Here is a 20,348-nt window from a genome sequence, read left to right as displayed (position 1 = left end):
CTGTGGGGCTGAGAGACAACGACTGCAGTAGAGGAACCGCCAGCAAACCTGGGACAGGAGGTTTGCTTCAGCCACTGGTGTCCAGCAATCCTAAACCACTTTCGGAACAGAAACCAATTTGTTGCACCCTGTTTTTAAAGGACTCCGATAGAACCACACAGAATACACTGTTTACACTATCAGAAAGGTTTTATGTTTTCGGGTTTGATTGCAATCAATTTTAAAAAGAAACAAGTTAACTATATCCCTTGAAAAATCCTTCCAGTTACACAAACAGCAGCAAACCCTGCATGGAACTACAATGTAAAGGTCTTGTAACAGTTGCACAAGACTTATCTGGGCATTCAGTTGTGTGTTATTACAGACTAAAACAAAGACATCAAACACCTGCACAAGACAATCAAGTTTATTTTTTAGCTTTGTGGAACGGCTGAAGGCACCAACAAATACCCACTACCACAGAGCAACTCATATCCATGGCAGTTGCATTAATTTTGTAAGCACTTTGTAGCAGCACATTTATTAACCTCTTCAGAGCATGTTCTGTCTGCTGTAAAAAAAGAATTCAGAGGTGAAAGGGACCAAAGATAATTATTTATGCTGCTATGTGTCACCACTTCCACTTGAATCCCTTTTCAAAGCTTTAAAGCTTTGAAATTTACAGGCAGCAATGCTAGATTCAATTATTGGTTTTGTACCCCAAACCCTTTAAGGTAGCTTCTAATTTTACTCCAGTGCTGTCAGCCTCGAAGAAATAATAACATCTGAAAGTTCATTTAAAAATGACAAAAAGAGAGAGAAAAGAGGCAACAAACATGTAAAAGGAGATAAAAACTGCTCAAAAGCAATACAACTGCAAAGGAAATTTTTCAAGAAAGCAAATTTACTTGGGCTGAAAGATTTGTCCTTAATAACCATCACATATGTGAACACAAATAAAACTGTTGTCACCATCCAGTTTTAACTTTGTTTCATGATCCAGCAGATACTAGTGCCAGGTGAATTGCATTCTGGGCAAGATCGCAATATCCCCAAACAGTAACACACTTCCTACTTAACTGTTGTGGTACTAAAGTGCTGGAGAGCTGCGAGGTAGCGGTTTTCTGTCACTGCCAGGCTGTAGATGTCATGATGCTTCAAGACCCTGCAGTGAGGAGACAGCTTCCCAGTGTGGACTAACAGGGATGCCCTCCCCAGGCCCACCCTGCAGCCATTTCTGGAAAACAATCCCTGCTCCCCTTTGTGATTCCAGCTGTAGCTGTTACAGAGGAAGATTTAAGGTCGGGAACGAATGAGTTCAAGCACTGATTCCTTTTGCAAATGCATCCACTCACACCATCCAGGATAAAGGGTAGAGCAGAGTATGGTGCAGCAGACAGACTTTTTTCAAGTATCTATTTTCCTGCCCTAATTAAATAACACACAGCATCAAAGTCCTCCACTGATTTTTCTACATTATTACAGCAGCCCCTGATACAGATTAGTGCAATTATGCATTTATTCCTTTTTCTTCAGTGTTTTGGGTAAATCTGGGTAACACAAAATGAAATATTTTATATTGTATCAATACATCTTATCCACATTTGAAATATACTTAAAGAATCACTGGGGACCAGTTGGACAGCAGAGCCAGGATTCAAGGCCCACTGTTTCCCCATTAAACTTAATGTGATCATAACCCATGCTATCTGGTTTTGCATATAGCCAAACCAGTCCTAGAAGGATTTGTACTGGTAATGTTTCCTCTCCATACTAGGTGCAAGAGTGCTCAGGGGTACATTTGCCTCTTTTCATCCTGTTTCTTGCTGCAACGCCAATATGACAAAAAGCTAAAGACAACTCTCAATTGTCTTAAAAGCCTCCTCTGCACTAAAAATGCTTCAGGGTAGGAGTTGGGAGGGGGGAGACAGGAGTCTGCCGCTGCTGCTAACAAGGGTTCAGTCAAACACGAGTTTGAGAGTTGGGAGCACTGGGGCAGACTGCTGCTGGCTGTGGATCTTTTCAGCAGCACCACATAATCCTGCAGCCAGCAGACAAAGCTGAGAGCGGTGTGAGCAGCTCACTGGCTGCTTCTGCCGGGCTTCACTCCTGGCAAGCTCAAGCAGACAGAGAAGCACACAGCACTGCAAAAAGCTTCCCCAGAAAAGACGAAAGGCTCTTCTCTTCCAAATTTGGTTTGATAGTGCATGTTTTTATTATATTAGCTGCCACAAAACCCCCACACTGTAACAATGTCACAGTGCAAAAGTGGTTGTGATAAAGACTGCTACCTGAGCCTTCCAACCAGAACAGAAAAGAAAAACATAAACCAGACAATCAATCAGAGAATTGATAAAAATGCTGTAAGACGACTCTCACATATGGCATTACAATTTAAATGGATTGTACTTGCAGTCCCTGCTATATAAACCAAGGAGACTGGGATATTACCAAATGCACACACCGCAGGACAGAATTTCTACCTATGTGAAAATGACCATATGCTGCCAAGAGCATGGAGAGACAGCCCCAGAAACGAAGCACCAAATTTGACTGTGTTTGTGCTGTACCATGTAACACAAGTGCTTGTGTACTGGGGAGATGGGCAGATTGGGAAGAAAGGAAAAACTTATAATGTGCACTAAAAAGTGACTTGTCTTGAGCACGTTTATGAGACGCAGATAACCAGGCCCCAACAGAAAGCAGATTTCAAACAGTTTGCACCTTAATTGCCATTTAAAGAATTGAGAAAATGCTCAACCCAGCAGTTGTGTGCTCTTCTTCCTCTTTTCCCACTACTGGTCAGTGACCTTCCCACTGCTGAGCAATAGTTCTGACTTGCCAAAAGAGCAACAGTACTTAAATATAGGTATCTGAAGTTTATTTTGAACTAGTATATAGCATTGTAAATACTCACATTTCTAGTACAGGAGTGTATGCAGATTATGTTTTTACTGGGAACACACGCACACAAAGAAAATATCACATAAGCAAAATCACCTGCTCCTTTCAAGAAGCATTTTCATTCTGTGGCATTTTCATAAACTGATGACAAATTCACCTATAATTCTGGATGAGGTTCTCCCATCACACCCACTTGTTTTCATTTAACCACACAGCTATTTTCACAGACATCTTTATTTCTCTGACTACTAGATTCTAAAATTTGCATTTAAGTAGTTTTTCAGCTAAGAGGAAGCCAATAAACATTAGAGGAAAAAAAAAACTAATGAAGTTGTAATATACATTGTAAGCATACCAGGGAGAACCCATTCTATCCCCAAAATGTGTAGCTGACAGATTTTCTTACAGAAGAGGAAGCCTCTGGTTGAAATACTTACCTTCAGATTATGCTTTCTCAGGCTGCAGGAAGTTTGTGACTTGGTAGTATGTTTGATCTACTTTTAATGAAAAGTAGTGAGAGCACAGCTGTGACATGGGCCTTTTGCCAGGAGTACGCAGGAAGGGACTGGACAGCTCACCTGTCAGTGCTTTCACTGGTGACACAGCAACTGGGCTAAAGCCAGCTCAGGAACACTCATGGATGTTGCATTCACTCTCCACAGCCACCCAGGAAGGAAGCCTTACTCAGGACAAGACCAAAATGTGCAAAATGCGGCAGTGTTTTCATACCTGTCTTCCCCTGTCCATCCGATCTTCAGGTCTCTGTGGGTAACTCATTGGTCCGCCCAGCCCCTGGTACTGACCCGGCTGGTACTGGTTTTGGGATTGCAGCATGCGGTTCCAGGCAAGAAGAGGAGCAGCCCCAGCAGTTCTGCGTAAAGAAAAGACACTGCAGCATGAACTTAGCTCCTAGAAAGAGTTTCACACTACAAAATACAAACTTCTATAGTCTTGCATGACAGATTTGTCTCTAAGTTAAACACGGGCACATCCAGCTATGCCTGCAGCGGTACTGCAGATGGCCAAGCCATTAGAGGTAAATTGGGGAGGGGGGGGATACCTTCCAGGAGTCTCCTACCAAAAGGCCACATTTACTTACTGCTTTCTTCATCACAGCTTGAAAACTACAGAACCAGGTAGATTTGATTTCACAAATCAGAGATTTATTCAAATTCCTCGGAAAGATTCTGTCCGTCTTTTATTTTAGGGGCAAATTTGCCAGTTCATCTGCACTGATCTTGAACACCGATTAAAACCCAGATATCACCAACTTAGCTAAACGTAACACACCATCCAAAGAGTAAACATGTGTGATATGGGAGAATGAGGCTTTTTTTCTAAATGTCCAGACTCTTTCTGGGAGTCCATTCTTTCTAGTTAATTGCAGGTTGCAAATGAATTCTTGCTGCAAGTATTCTGAATCTAGGGTAGGGGCCTTGGCTGCTTTTTCCCATCCATTATTCCGCTGAATATGTCAGAAGGTCTGATCGGGAAGAAACCTTTTCAAGTTCTATTGATGCCGTTTTCAATTGACCACGGTGACCTAGCAACATAAGCACTAATTGGCATGGACTGACTGACATTTGGTGTACAGTTTAGATGGGAACGCAAATTCAACGTCCATTATAACCTAGTTTGCCATCCTAGATTACTAACAGCAAGAAATGTTTTAATTGCCTTCAAGTACCTATTCTAACATTACAATTAAAAAGCAACAGGTATAATACATCAAATCATTGTTTGATTAAAAATATTTAGAAAAATGATATAGCCATGACATAGTCTTTAAAGCCGAGCACAGGTCAGGGTACAATTCCTTGCAGAATTCATAGCAGTTATGTTTTGCAGCACAATATATTGTTGTAAAGGAAAAACATTGGATAGTTGAGACAGTTAATCTTTCCTGACCCCTGTTTAAGAGAGCCAGATGAACAGTGTGCGGCCAGGCTGCTGAGAGCCAGCAATAGCAGAGAGCACGAGCACTGCAATTCAGAGTTACCTGCTGCACCACTCAACTGAAAGTTACTTTGCGTGCCTTCAAAGAGCCTCTGCCCAGATTTGCTGGATTAAACTGGTGGGACTCCAGCATTGGAGGAGTAATCCTACCTAGAGGCTGATAGAGTCTTTCAAACACACACGGTTCAGGGAGGAGGTCTGACTTTCATCACCAAGGGAGGATTCCCAGCCAGTTGTACCATGCTGGGCAAACCAAGTTTTGGGCAACCGAGGAAGCAATGCTGGGAGAGGAAGGACTTTTAAACACATTTCACCAGCTGGAGCAGAGGCAAAGTTGGAATCAAGATAGGTAAATGTAAGATTAAAATGAATGAAAACAGGCATTTTGGGCGTGTAGGCTTTCTGGCTTTGGATGCAAATTGCTTTTGGTTTCACACTAAAGCCTGCAAGACAGCTTCTTCACCTGGTCAGATCAATTCTAGAAAGGCAAAAGAAACTCCTACCATCTCTAGAGGTGAAATAACTTGATTCCTGCTAATAAAAGTATGAGTCTTACCCAACGAATATGCAATTGGTAGATACAACATGCAACACATACAAAAAATGAACGTGCAGAAAAGCTAAGTGGTAACACTGAACTGTGCGGTTTTATTTTTAGCTTCAGAGGTATGTCTAGAAATGCACAATGTTATCCAAATCATTCATTAGGAGGAACAATACCGCATTTAAAAGTTAAAGCACATTACACTTTCAGGGACTAAACACTCAAAAAAATCAGTATTCTAAGTATGATATTCCTTTTGATTAGGTATTTTGAGTACTAACTGTTTTTGGCCACCATTATTCCTAAAAACCAGCAGACTCTGCAGGAAGAATGCACTGCTCAGCCTTAAGGAAAGGCACAGGGAATTACCTATATAGCCCCAGCTCTAGGGCCTTCATCCACAGTCACTCTGTCTCCACAACTCTGCTAACGTGCTTGTGGTCAATACCATCAGAGACTGATGATCACAGGCCAACACTCACTACATGCCTGGAATGGGAAAGTTTGGCACAAATTTTATTTTACGTTAATGTGCATTTAGCACAGAGTTAAAACTTTTTATTTTAATAAAATGCTGCTTAATGAAAACTTTGGATATTTAACAAATAAAACATACTAACACTAATATCACTACTTTGTTGGGGTATTTTTGCTTCAAGGCCATCTGAAAGAGTGAAATTAGTGATTTTCAGTTAAAAGCACTACATATTAACTGGCAATTCAAACTACCCGAGGGTGGAGATTTGTATGCAGCAAAGCTGTGCCTCATAGGTAGCAAAAAAAGTTTTGTGCCACTTGGAATATCACAAATTCACATTGGCAGAGTTACTAAAACGCTCTATCCAGAGTTATGACAACTTATGATTAAACTAAAGCATATACATGCAGGATAGCTAAAATACAACTTCTGGAAACCTTATACAGTAAAACATTTCTGTGTTCCAATCTCAGCCTCTTTGGAAATCTCAGGTTAAGATTACAAATTTCCATCAGCCACGAAACCAGGTAGCAAATACACTCACACACACACATGTATGTTGTTGCTCCTGGAGCACCTGAAGCCACAGCAGCAAGGGGGACAGTGGTATGGGAAACTGGCAGCTGCCAAGGAATTAATCAGGAAACTGAAAACCTCTTGAGGGGGAGTGGGAAGGTTTCAGTTCAACAGGTTCAGCCAATTTTTCCTGCACCAAGCCTAACTTTATGTTTCTGTTTAAACTTTTGCTTAAGTATCCATGTTTATCTCTGTACGGCAACTAACTCAACATCAACCCAAAGCATCTGTTTATTTCCCAAATCAAACACTGTCCAAGAACATGGCAAAACTATACTCAGCACTGAAACTGCCAAGTTAGTGGTTTTCATAAACCATCAGAGGTTTAACAAGGCACAATCAGGGAAGGAAAGCATTGTAAATATACTGGTGTCACTCAAAAGCTAGAACAGCATTCTCCAAGCTTCAATGAAGCTTATTTTCTAGATTTTCTATGATTAATCTTCAATTTAAAGGCACATCAGGGGACACCAGTTTCCTCAAGTTTGGGAAATGAGTAGTGAGGTCAATACCACAACAGCAGAAGGACACTAGAGAGGTTAGCAGATCGAATAACAAACACAGTCTAGCTGCAAAAATGCTCTGAAATACTTGGGCAGTGTGTGGTCACTTCTAAAAATATTAGCACAATGATAGGATACTGATTAGAGAGAGAGTTGATTACAATTGGAACAAAAAGGTGTATTTCAAGTGAGAAACAAACAATTTCTGGCTGGAAGAAGTTATTTAGATGTGAATTGAAAAGCTCTTCCACTTTGCAAAAATAAATAGCCTGGTAAAATAGCATTGTAAAAGTAATGACTAGTTACAGACCTGTAGCAATGTTTCACAAAATGGTGCTATATAAATCAGATTTAATGCATGGGAATAGCAACTCCCACATACAAAGTAATATTACTGTTTGTAATGCACAATTAATTTATACTGCAGTATTCCACATTGACGTGGCACAGGACAAGGGAGCTGGACTTACTTCAATAGGGATCAAAGTGGTTGCCATGGGAAGTGTGATTGCAGAGAGCTCAATAAATTCTCCTAAAGCTGATATTTTCAATGGTTAACATTTGCAAATAAAACCATGAAAAATAAAAGTTGTGCCTCAGAGGATAAACTTCACAGAGCTCACACATGTATTTATGGACGAATGAGAGCAAATAAATATCGTTATTCATAACTTTCACAGGTATGCTGGGGTTTACAAAGGCCATCTGACTTAAGGACATACAACCTGTCAATGAAGGAACGTATGTAAAACATCCCTTATTATCAAACCATGTCACATTCCTTCTATTCGATGGCACTTATTGGACTGCAGATTCCATAATCCTTCCGTGAGTCCCTTCTGCATTTAATTCAGTTCAGTCTTAAGTAGCTAAAGAAACTGTTTTCAGTGGCAACTAATAACTACTGACCTACAGTGACACTGCCCTACAATAGGCTTGTCAGGCCTGAAAAACTTGTACCAGAGAAGCTGATTAGGACTTCAAGAGGTTTGTAGCAAGAATCAATGGCTAGTCTGTACTAATGCTGCGGTTGCGGCACAGAAATGATAAAAGTGGAACACCATTAGTTATGCCTCATTAAGCTCCGCAGCCCTCCTAAAAAGAAATTTGTTTAGCCTGTCCAAAATCTAATGCAGTTTTAAGCTCTCTGTGTTCAATTTCATAGTATCTCAAAAGCTTCAATAAGATAAAGGCCAAAGAACCAAGAACGGTACCAAAGCACCAACAGTAAAGTTAATTTTGAAGTCTGTGTTTTAACAGAAAGTGTTTTTGCCTTCTTTTTTTCATACAAAGTACTCAAGCCTTCTAAAGGATGAACATCACAGTCCACTCACATAATATAAATAAATCATGAGCATTAATTAACTTTAAAAAACCTGCTGTACACAGCATGATTTCAACAACTTTGAACAACAAAAACAAAGAGAAAAAAAAAGTGAAGCCTGGCAGCATCAAGTACATTCTCCTGGCCACATTCTACAAAACTTCAGTCCCTCCTGCCTTACCTTTGTGGTGCCTGCTGAAACAAGGGCGTAGGACCTCGCCAGGACTCCTGGGGTCTAAGATCTAGGGAGCAAAACAAAACGTTAAAATAAATCAGAGCACAGACTTAAAGAACTGCACTCCACCGACTCTGACACATGCCCAAGAACTTGTTTTGGGAAGTCAAACAAAAAAGCTCAGACTGGCTATACTACCAAATACGTTTCACCAAAGCATCAGTTACTACTGCTGATTTTGATTAGAGCCCTTATGCCCATCAGAGGCAAGCTTAGTATCAATTTAAAAAAAAAAAGCTGCCTTTTATAACACGTCCAATAAGCTTCAAGTTATAAGAAGAATGACTTTTAATTCTGAGAACTAGCATTGGTTAGTGCTTGAACACTTCACAGGTATCTTCTCTTGAATCTTTAAAAATGCAAAGCCTGCTACTGTAACAACTGAAGACTTAATTTAATGCTTACATTTCTTACAAGTACATTCATTACTACAATGTATGAAAAAATACAGATACATATACACACACACACTGCTGTGTCATCATCACAACACACCATGCTTGTGAGCAAAAAATATTTAACACTCAAAATACGTGTTATTCTATAAAGCAAACTAAAAGAACAATCAGAACACGTAATAAAGCCAACAGTTCCACTTTATTAACATTTATATAGAGAGTTATATTTAGGATATATTTAAAGATAGTAAAAATATATTTAAAAGTTAACTCAGACAACAGTAATATAACAATAAAAATCTATTAATGATCTCTCAGATAATGTAATCAGACTGAATTAAACCTTTTTGAGTAAAAACATGGCCAGTGACCTAACACTGCAGTTATAAGACCACCCACTTCTCAATTGTTTCTCCTACCCAAACTAACTCTTTACAAAGACGTAGCAGTAGCAACATTGCTTTAACAGGACATGCAATTAAACGGTTGTTGTTCTCCTAAATAAACTGGTCAGTAAACAGGATAAAAGAAACGGCTAATCAATAGCTCCCCAGTCAGTCCACAACACTCAAATTGTGCATCAATCAAAAGCCTCAGTTTCAGTGACACCTTTGATTATTTTCAATGGTGTTTAAGTGTGACCTAATTTCCACAGCTGGTTCCAGAAGTTGTCTAATGGATGCACTGTGATGGGACAGTAATGCCCTGGTAAACTGCCAATACTCAAGTACACTAAAGCTCTGCAGTAATTTACAAGAAAAAGAGAGGGGTGAGAAATGGTCAGAAGGAAAATCTGTGCCTCTCTCCCAACTCTGGCTAGATTGCTGCAGGCTGCAATGGTTTGATCTGGACAGAAACCTTCCACAGCAGCACTCGGGTGTGCAGGGGAGGGAGCGAGCAGCCCCCATTCAAGCTAACACATCAGAGGAAATAAATTCCTATTCCTGGCAGCTCTGCCTGGGCCCCCCTCCTCCAGGCAGGGCTAATCCAGCCCACCCAGCCCAGCAACGGCCTGAGCTGTAGAGGGGTATACGCTGCATTTCAATTATTTATTAAGCATTAAAATGTATACATGTAAACACACATTAACTAATACATACATACAGTCATACATACTGTTGCCAGCTGATGCTTATAATCATGTATAACTGATTATGTCACATACACTGCAACCAGTGTAAAGCATCACAAGGACTAAAGTGGGATATGTGGCACTTTTATATTGATCAGACTGTGATTTACAGGACTTTTACATGCACAGACAGGCTGTACTAACATGATGCTTTACTGACACTGTGTTTGTTCTTGAATACAAGTTTAGTGCAACACAAGAAAAGCCAGGCCCATAACACTGTCTTCAGCTACTTTGGGGGAAATGAGCAGTTAAGACATAACATTAAACTGAAGAGATGGAATTGCTAAGAAAAAAATAAATAAATAAATAAATTAGTAAAGCTCAAGAGTGTCACTATTTTCAATCAAAAGATACCCAAAGATGACTATATTTCTAATAATTTCAAAGTTTCACAGCCACCAGCACCACAGAAATACATGCAGTATGGAAGAACTGAGTTCTGCTAAAACTGATTTCAGGTGTACAAAACACCCTTCATCTGTAGTTACCAACACCTGTAATTCTTCACCTGCAGCTGTCAGGATGGGGGCTGTGTTTTGGCTCTGTCACCACTGCAGACCTGGCTCAGTTCTTCTGCTTGCTGGGAGATACAAACTTTCAGAAAAACACCCCTATATTCCAGGATGAATAATGGCCATGTTTCCTCTACCCTTCTCTCCTCTGTGCAGGCTGAGCTAGGCAAGACCTCCAAGAATCCGGAAAATTATACAGACTAATACAGTCTCTCTCCCTCCCTAGTCAGAATTTCACATTTTAATTGAACTTTATTAACATGTTTCCCATTCCACTTCCAGGGTCAAATGGTGCTCTAGTGAGAAACCCAGTGAGATGATGCTGGTCTTGCCCTGGTACAGTGTTTCCCCTTCATATAGACCCCTGCTTAAGAGCTAGTTAAAAACATCTATCCTATTTAATCACTTTCATTCCATCTGAAAAAGAAAGGACCCAGCACTCCTACTGTAACCACATCTTTTTGCAGCTCTAGGGAACAGTCTAAGAAAGAGCTTAATGAAATCATCAAAAAAACATTTAAAGCCACCTTATTACTATCCATTTGTATGGCTCTGACAGAGAACAATCTTCAAAAGGAAAAAACTTGGAGTAGTGAATTGCACTTCAAAAAGGTACAAATCAGAGAAGAAATGACAATTAATATTTTCTTTAGTCTTCAAAACTTAGGCATTCCCTAAAGCTATAAGGCCAAATAAACTACTTTCTCTAGCAGCTCCTCAAGTAACAATTTATCTAATCAGTGTGGCAAAGACAAGATTTTGTGTTTACTGATTGCACTAATCAAAATCACTTTTCAAATGCAGCTAATTGACAAGTTTACTGACTGAAATGAAAGTCATAAATCAGATATCCTGTGCTACAGAAACCAAATATGCCATTCACAGAGTACCGCCACACTGCACTTGACTTCCCAAGTTATCAGCACAGACAATTATTCATCAGCTGAAAATTGGCACATCAAAGTCAAATCAGAGAACAACAGTAAGGAACACCCACAGCAGGCTCTTGAGGAAGAGATGGCACTTGGTTGACCGCATTGCCCTTCTAATTTTTCTTCATCATACATATAAAAACATAACACAAAATGAAAAGTCGCTCTGCATCAGCCCCACAAAATCTGAGAATTTTAACATCAGCTCTAGCTTTTCAGGAATGTGTGGGTTCCAGATCATTTCCAATCCAATTATGCCATAACACACAGCTGTTCTCTCACAATTACATAGCTGATGAACATGACTTTGACACGAGAGATAACCTGCCCCATCAAGAAAACTTAGCATATGCCTTCCCATTCCTTTTAATTTCATTTTCTAGTTGAAGATATCCATGCTTGGACAAAGATATTTGTGCTGGAACTGAAGAGGATGGCTGCAAAAGGCAAGAAGACAGCTGTGCCATCAGACCTAGGAACACTTTTGGTACTCCTAGGCAGAACACTGTCTGGGTGAAATTTGCCCCTTTGCTCAATTCTGATCACAGATTTCCACTGGAGTAAATGCAGTGTCCATGTGGACTGTTCCTGTTCCGTAAGATGACCACCACCTATTGCAGTGAGGTTCAGGGAGTTGCTGACATGCTCCCACCTTGAGGGGTTTGCTTCATTCTTAATCCACGCAATCCATATCCAAGCTGTGTTATGGTCTCTGGATGTGGTTCCATTTGCACATGTCAGAAAGACTTATTTCAGCAGAAATTTTGGGCTATGACACTTGGAGGTATTCTTCTAGCGAGGGTTTAAGCAACAGTTTAACCCTTTTACCAGGGTCTCTACCTGGCAAAAGAGGAGTTAAGACACATGTGGCCACTTGGCATTAAGTCAACTGTCACTGCAGTTAGTTGTAAAGACTTCACATTGCAGTCAGTTTAAATCAGAAGTTAATTAAAGACTAATCTCCTAGGACAACATGGTATCTTTAGTAGAAGAGGAGGAGAAAGAACAAAATTAACTGACAAAGAACACATTTACAGCATGTTGCACTGCAGTCTTCCACAAAAACAGAGTGCCAGGAACCAGCCTCTCAATTGCAGGATGAAGAGGCCTGAGGAGCAATGCACAGCCCCTGCTTTGTGAAAAAGCCTTTGTATGATGACTGCCGGTGGCATGCGAAGCAGCGCACCGCAACAGCAGCTGGAGGGACCAGCAGGTTGACTTGGCACCTCTTTTTGATGCATAAACAGGAAAGCACAAGATCAACCTCTGCCTAATAGCAAAAGCAGTATTAAGGAAAGGGACACAACAGGGGAAAAGTTAAAAAAAAAAAAGGTCTTGTTTTCAGATTTGTCAGGCACACCTGCAGAACGGCAACTGGGGACACCTGAGGCAATTTGAGGGTGAGGACGGGGCAGGAGATGAGATAAGGAAGGGACACAGGAAAGAAAGCCAGACAGTTTTTGAGGCCAACAGATGGACTGGAATTTTGTATCGATCAGTGGATTCAAGCCTCCTCAATTTGAAAGAATGATGGCATTGGGGCATATTTGCATGTGGAGTGCTTCCTATACAACACAAGGTGCTCGGATGCCATGAGGATGAGAGCTTTCTAAGTACCTAATTGGCAAGATCAGCTCCCTGTACATAAAGCACGGAAAAACTGCTTTGAAATAAGTATTTCCCACAAAGTGTGAAGACGAGCTTCAGAAGACATGAAGAGCAGTACAGAGATTGATGGACTTGGGAATACTTTCTCTCTTCCCAAAACCATGCAGACTTTCTCATTTTGGAGATTAATACAAAAATGTGATGCCTGTCTGGTTATTCCGCCTTCTCATTCCCCACATTTTTCATTTTAGAGGATATTTCTTGTGTTTTTTAAAAAAAACTTGCTTTCCTTTAATCAAAGTCAATAGCTCCAAGCTCTCATATTCAATCCACCTATCCACTTTAACCAGTCTGATGCCTTGCACAAGAAAGCTTCTGCACCCACTGCACAACTACACTTCATTTACTTTGTGACAGGACAAGTTTAACTCAGAGTGGCCACTGATATTATTTGTTTGCTGTTTCACATGCACCAAAAATGCAAGTCAAGTATAAAAGGCTGACAGCTTCATTACACAGTAATCTGGTCTTCTATATGTGGCAAAACGTTGGCATTCAAGCTTTCTGTGTCAGCTGATTAAACTTCAAACACTTGCATAATTCGATATTGCAAGAATTCAGCTGAACAGTGAGAACCTTCTTACTTTAAAGCACCTTTTTAGGCAGGTTTAGCCAAGTTTCCTCCCGTCTCAATCCAACCATTACAGAAATGCAGCTCCTAATCACAGGTGAAGAGATAGGACTCAACTCCTTTTTGGGAGCCTTTTTCACAAGCAATTCCTTCCCAGGATGAAGAACTCCACTTTAGGTCACACAGGATTTATCTTGTCACTTCCAGTGACCCACCTGTTCACCAAGCCAACAGCAGTGGCAACCCTGAATCACAGAATCACAGGATTATTGAGGCTGGAAAAGACCTCCGAGATCATCAAGTCCAGCCCACGGCATTGAGTGCCACATCCAGCCTTTCCTTAAACACTTTCAGGGATAGTGACTCCACCACCTCCCTGGGCAGTCAATTCCAGTGCCTGATCACTCTCTCTGTGAAAAAGTGCTTTCTAATATCCAGCCTAAACCTCCCCTGGCACAGCTTCAGGCTATGCCCTCTCATCTTGTCACCAGTTGCCTGGGAGAAGAGCCCGACCCACACTTGACTACAAGCTACAGTTTGGTGTCACCTGTGAATTCACTAAGAGTAAACTCAATTCCCTCATCCAGGTCATCAATAAAGATGTTGAATAAAACTGGGCCCACTACACCACTGGGGGACACCACTGGTCACTGGATGCCAACTGGATGCAGCACCATTCACTACCACTCTCTGGGCCCGGTCATTCAACCAGTTTTGAACCCAGCAAAGGGTGCCCCTGTCCAAGCCGCAGACTGCTAGCTTTTCCAGGAGGATGCTGTGGGATACTGCGTCAAAGGCTTTGCTAAAGTTGAGGTAGACCACACATCCACTGCCTTCCCCTCATCCACTAGGTGGGTCACCCAGTCATAGAAAGAGATGAGATTTGTCAGGCAGGACCTTCATTTCCTAAACCCATGTTGGCTGGGCCTGATCCCCTGGTTGTCTTTTACAGGCCACTTGATGGCACTCAGGATGATCCACTCCATAATCTTGTCAGGCACCAAGGTCAGGCTGACAGGCCTATAGTTCCCTGGATCCTCCTTTCGGCCCTTCTTGTGGATGGGCATCACATTGGCCATCCTCCAGTCTGGGACCACCCCGGTTAGCCAGGACTGGTGATAATGATGGAGAGTGGCTTAGCCAGTTCTTCTGCCAGCTCCCTCAGCACCTTAGGGTGAATCCCATCCAGACCCATAGACTTGTTGGGATCTAGGTGGCACAGCAGGTCACTAACTACCTCCTCCTGGATTACAGGAGGGGTGTTCTGCTCCCCATCAGTGTCTACCAACTCAGGAGCCCAGTTGCCCTGAGGGTAGGCAGTCTTTTTGTTAAAGACTGAGGCAACGAATGATCACCTGATCATCTCCTACCACCTTTGTGCCAGAAGTTGCAACAGCTACTGTGGGTGGGAGAAGCCAATACAGGACTGTGAATCAGCAATTTCTGCTCAGTCTGGCATCTCAGCACCAACCGTGGCTCTTCTGGCAGTCCTACAGTCTCCTCCGATCTGCCACCATGCCCTGTGCATCTATTAGTTTCTGTGGCCAGTATCCTCCTCTTGCTGTTATCTTCAGACACAAAGCACCAAGTTTCTACTAAGTGTGCTAGTGATGTTGAGACTCAGTCAAATACTGAATACCTTCCAGATAACAGACACTAGGAACCCTTGGTAGACAAAGTGCTATTTTTCCTATTGTATTTGAATACTGGGCACAATATTCAAAATAGGATCCCACTTACAGCCACATAACTACATTAAAGTACATTTCACTACAGCAATTCCATACAGGAAGAGCAATGAGAAAGAGCAACCAATGCAAGGTTAATGAAGACAGATGCTTGAATCCACTTGCTATTTATAATAGTGCAACAGACCAAAACAGTATTATTTTTCAAACTTTGAAATGTAGAAAGCAGAACCCACTTACTTGACAACAATTTAGGAATCTGCTGCTGCCCGCTCATAAGCGGCCTGGCGTATGGGCTCCCGTAAGTTCCAAGAGGTACTGCATTGGCATACATTCCTGGCATCCCTCTTTCCCTTGGCATCGTATGGCTATTATGTGTAAGAAATAGAAAGGAAAAGTAATAGGATGCTTTTATGAATGCCATCTTACAGCACAGCTGCTACGCAGCCCATCAAATGCCCCAGCTCTCTCCAGTGCATCAGTGGAGATGTGCACAAGCATGACACAGCAACTCGGCACCTATGAAAGTTACTTGGACTTTTGGAGAACGAATAAAAACTAAGTGGCTTTGCCTTGAAAAATGAGAAACACACACATTATATGGCGTAACATGTGCTTCAAACAGGGGTTTTTAAACCCCATTTTTAAAAACACAGAAGACATTACTATCTTCATAATAATCTTAATTATTCCTTGCGTGCAATATTCTCATCGTATCTTCTGTACTCCAAGCAACTATCAATCAAACAAGTTGAAAAAACCCAACCAGAAAATCAGTTAGAAATACTTAGTAGGAAGAAAAGAAACAAACAAAACAAAAACAAAAAAAAATCACAAAGAATGCAAGGCATTATGGCAAAAATCACTCCAATATAGAGCTTTCATCAATAGTGAATTTAAGTATCACATGCCAAGGTTTCCAACATCGAACACCAGTACCTAATCTCCTCCAACTCCATCCCCCCCACCTACTTAGTTTCCTTTTTTATTTTATTTTTTAAATTATTATTAAGAAAATATAACGGAATATAGTAATTTCAGCAAGGCAGTCAATGACAATGCTGCCAATCTTACCCTAAAGTTCTAAACGCTGACTGGTCCAAATGGACTGGTTTTCTGTCTCTGTTAAAACCAAGCTGTGGTCTCCAAGGCCTGCCATCATTGTTGGTTTTTTCCCAGTCTCCTGGCTTCAGAACTGGAGCAGGTTTCCTTAATATTAAAAATAGTTCCATAAATACTTATCAGAGCAAATACTCAGATTAATAAATGAAAATAGAATTATTTGGAAACTGACAACTGATACTTACTTTGCACCAGGTAACACTATAGCCTTGAAAACAAAGTCTTCATCAAATTGTGGATCTTTGAAAGAGATACTAGGAGAAGGTATTTGAGGATTAGGTTTACATGATAATCAAGATAAACAAGATTAAAAAGTAATTGCTGCTTTATTAACAGTGAGGTACACAACAGAAAAGGTAAGATTCAAGAACTCACGACTTAAACTGCAAAGTGCATTTTTTGCACATAGATACACTGACTATATTGGACTTGGAGATCTCAATTATTTTCCACAGGGTGACCTTTATCCTCCCCTGTATCAATAGCCAGCCCAAAAGAAAATTTAATGTCTAGAAAACAGTTAGTGCTATGTATGGTAATGAAAGTACCTTCTGCAGACCCTTGAGTACAAATCCTCTAGTCAAAGCACTGATTGTACTTGATTTAAGTTCAAAGGCTGCCACAGTGCAGACAGGAAGGCTATCAGCTTGCTATGTGGTCTGAAGTGTATAAAACTCAGAAGTGGGATTTCCTGATCCAAGGAGTTTTTCTCCTGAATGCTGGCTTTGCAGTTGCACACGGCTCCCATGGAGGGACATACCTATTTTTAGTGACATCTCATAAACCCTGCATTTTGAGCTGTCTCGTATTAGACAAACTAAACAGTAACAGAGAAAAAAGTGGCTGAAAGCCTAATTTCTACTGGTACATTATATGGCAGTTTGGGTTTGCTCTAGGAAAATTAATCTAACTCCTACCCATTCCAATCTTATGGTGTAAATATCTAGGTCTCAGGTAGGTCCCATCGGGGACACGTTTGAAGTACATGGCACCAAGCTGCTTCCTGTCCTCTCACTACCTAACATTTGATATAGAAGAATGCTTGGGATGCCAAGAAAGATAAAAGCAAACAACTAAGCAGAACAATCTCACTCTTCCAGCTGAAATAGACCTGCTTTTCAGCACAGAGAATGAATGAGACTCGAAGGAAAGAGAAAAATGGTTCCTTGGAAAATTCAGTCAAAGTCACAAGAACTGAAGAGCAGAACCATGACTGCTCATACCATCCCAAAAGACAGGAAGAAAAATCCTCGCAACAGTGAAATGGACAGAAGCGTAAAACAATTCAAACCTCCTGACAGTGGCAGATGGAAAGCCAGAAGCTGCCTTTAACTCGTCACTCAAAGTAACTGAATCCTCATTTCAGAACATCCTTTCCACAATATCCTGACAAGTCACAACTTCGCATTTCTTACTGCCTGTAGACAGTTGTTCCATTTGAACTAAGTTATGCCTCCTTGGAGGAGGGGAAAAAAAAAAAAAATCACACAGACACATCACAAGTGATTTTCAGTGTCTTTTTCAGTGTCATATCTTATATGGCTCAAGAAGTGAAAGGTCATAGGCTCAAGCATTCCATACCTATCATACTGCGCCAAACTAAGTGAAAATTACATAAACACTAGATATACAGCAATATGCTGTCAAGTGCAAGAGTAATTAAAATCACCTGTGACCACAAGATTTACTCTTGGAAACTCTGCATTGCTTTTTATTCATTATGAAGTTTCTTATTATTCTCCCAAACACTGCATTCAGGAAGGCATTACTCCCTTACTTCTTAAAGTATAAGGTTATATTTTATATTCTTATATTCTCAGGTATCCTCTGGGAATTGCTAGGAAAAAAGATGGATAAAAATCCAAAGGGCAAAACTGAAGAGCTGGAGGGCTTTCAGTCAATACCCAATTCTGTCTTGGAGGCTAGCTCTCAGAAGCGTTTGGTTTTCTTTAATTTAAAAGGCTTGATACAGACTAATAAGTTCTGTGGTGTTGCTCTGTGCTTGCCAAAGGCTTAGAAGTCCCAACAAAGAGCAGGCAAAAAAGCAACAGAAGATGAAGTATTTCTGAAGGATTAAACACACTGGGTTTGATACACTGAGAAACGACCATTTCACACACCCCTGTAGGGGACACCACCACGCATTCTGCTTAACCACCCTAACCCAAGCCCGTTGTGTTACACCATAATACCTTGTATTTCATTCTCTCAGAAAACCAGAAGCATTTAAAGTAAAAGCTTCCATTTTATTGAGATGGATTCTGTTGCAAATTCAACAACACAAAACACCAGAAGAAACTGAGTTTTGATTGCTGTATGTTGTACACCATTGCATGAAAACTCAGATTACCTACCTGACTGCAGAATTTTGTGTAAGATCACGCAGCATTGGAACAGGAGACTCCACTGTCCTGGCAAAGAGAAAAACCTCTGTCAAAATATCATGTAACATTTCTCACCATTTGCTCCACTTCTTCAGTTGCTACCACTCCCATTCCTTTGTCAACTAAGCCTGTGACACATAAAAGGGATTTCAAAATTAACATGCCTTTGCCCTGATACAAATACTTCTATAAGCCATGGAATTACTGAATCCTTATTTCTTAATGTCATTAGTCTTGCAGTTGATCTGTGTGGATTCTCTTATGTATAACAGCGTGTTTAGAGGCTTCCCACTAGCCAGCAGCCTGTTTACAAACCTTAGTGCTACTCAGCACTTTGGAAACTTCCAGGTACTGCTAAGGTTTGATTATAACAAGCCAACAAGCTCTAAGAGGGCAGAAGACCAGAGAGACAGACACGTGTAGACACCATGAAGACACAAACTTTCCAAGTTTCTTTCTCCTTTCTAAGTGAGATTTAACAGGCTGACATGCAACAGCACCTTAACCCTTCCCTTCTCTCCTCCAGAAAACTTTTACCTCTTCAGTTCAAGAAAACAGACAACATGTTCATGGAAACTGCTCTTATCAATCAGAAAACAGACCTTTGTTCACCTGACTGCACACAACTGTCACAGACGCATGATACTCAGAGGTCACAAACTTACGTGCATGCTGCCTGAACTTGATCCAAGTCTTTTAGCAAAGTAAGACTTATTTGGAAGTGGTGATATAAATGCCTGCTCAGCCTCACAGAATCAAACTATTTCTCTAGGTAAAAAAATACCCATTTCTCACACCCTATCTAGGGAGGACAATGCCAGAAGAGTTTTCTTTTTCCTGCATTGCTATTCCCTCCAAGAACCACTCTGACTTGCTCATATTCTTCGCAAGCCATGACAGGAATAGAGAAACGTATATTAGTGACTGTGACCTCAGATGCATTATCTGTCTGACAAAATCAGAGTGTGCATTTAATGCAAATAAGTTACTGCACACCTGCTTATGCCTCTAAGCTAAGTTAGAAAAACGAATGCATATCTCCTACAATGTGAAAATTACACTCGTAATTTCTTAAACGAAACACGTTATCTAGAAAACAAAACATATTAACATTTTTTGTACGCATAGCTGGTAACAGTCCTAAATTTAGTGCTATGGCCTAAATGGAAAATGGCAAAATATCTGGGTTTTTTCTTTAATGCAATTAAGATTAGCTTATAAAAAACGGAGTTGAGGGTTGTTGATTTTTTTTAAACAGCACGTGCTATTGGAAGTTACATCAGACTGCATTAAATTAACATTTATACAAAACCACAGAGGCCAGAACAACATGACCTTACTGAATAAGGCCACTCTTAGAATGAAAGTTTTACGTGCTTGTTTTTTTACATATACTGATGATAATACACACCTACTATGAAACCTAGCAGAAAGTATCC

The 20,348-nt window shown here is 40.7% G+C and overlaps 1 protein-coding gene across 1 annotated transcript in view; it reads right to left on the bottom strand.

Annotated features, from left to right (window-relative positions):
* Positions 1-7,934: 7,934 nt before the first annotated feature.
* XRN2 (5'-3' exoribonuclease 2) overlaps positions 7,935-20,348 on the bottom strand; it is a gene marked incomplete at its 5' end in the record, with an annotated part of 33,036 nt that continues 20,622 nt past the window's right edge. The window contains 5 exons of the mRNA XM_010186828.1: positions 7,935-8,506; positions 15,644-15,771; positions 16,478-16,612; positions 16,711-16,779; positions 18,880-18,936. Of these exons, the coding sequence (XP_010185130.1) occupies positions 8,442-8,506; positions 15,644-15,771; positions 16,478-16,612; positions 16,711-16,779; positions 18,880-18,936 (454 nt within the window). The remainder of the gene's footprint in view (positions 8,507-15,643; positions 15,772-16,477; positions 16,613-16,710; positions 16,780-18,879; positions 18,937-20,348) is intronic.

Source organism: Mesitornis unicolor, unplaced genomic scaffold (genome assembly GCF_000695765.1).
Source record: "Mesitornis unicolor isolate BGI_N332 unplaced genomic scaffold, ASM69576v1 scaffold11386, whole genome shotgun sequence".
Taxonomy (NCBI): Eukaryota; Metazoa; Chordata; class Aves; order Mesitornithiformes; family Mesitornithidae; genus Mesitornis; species Mesitornis unicolor.
Note: the sequence above shows the minus strand (reverse complement) of the source record. Positions and strands in the feature narration are given on the sequence as shown.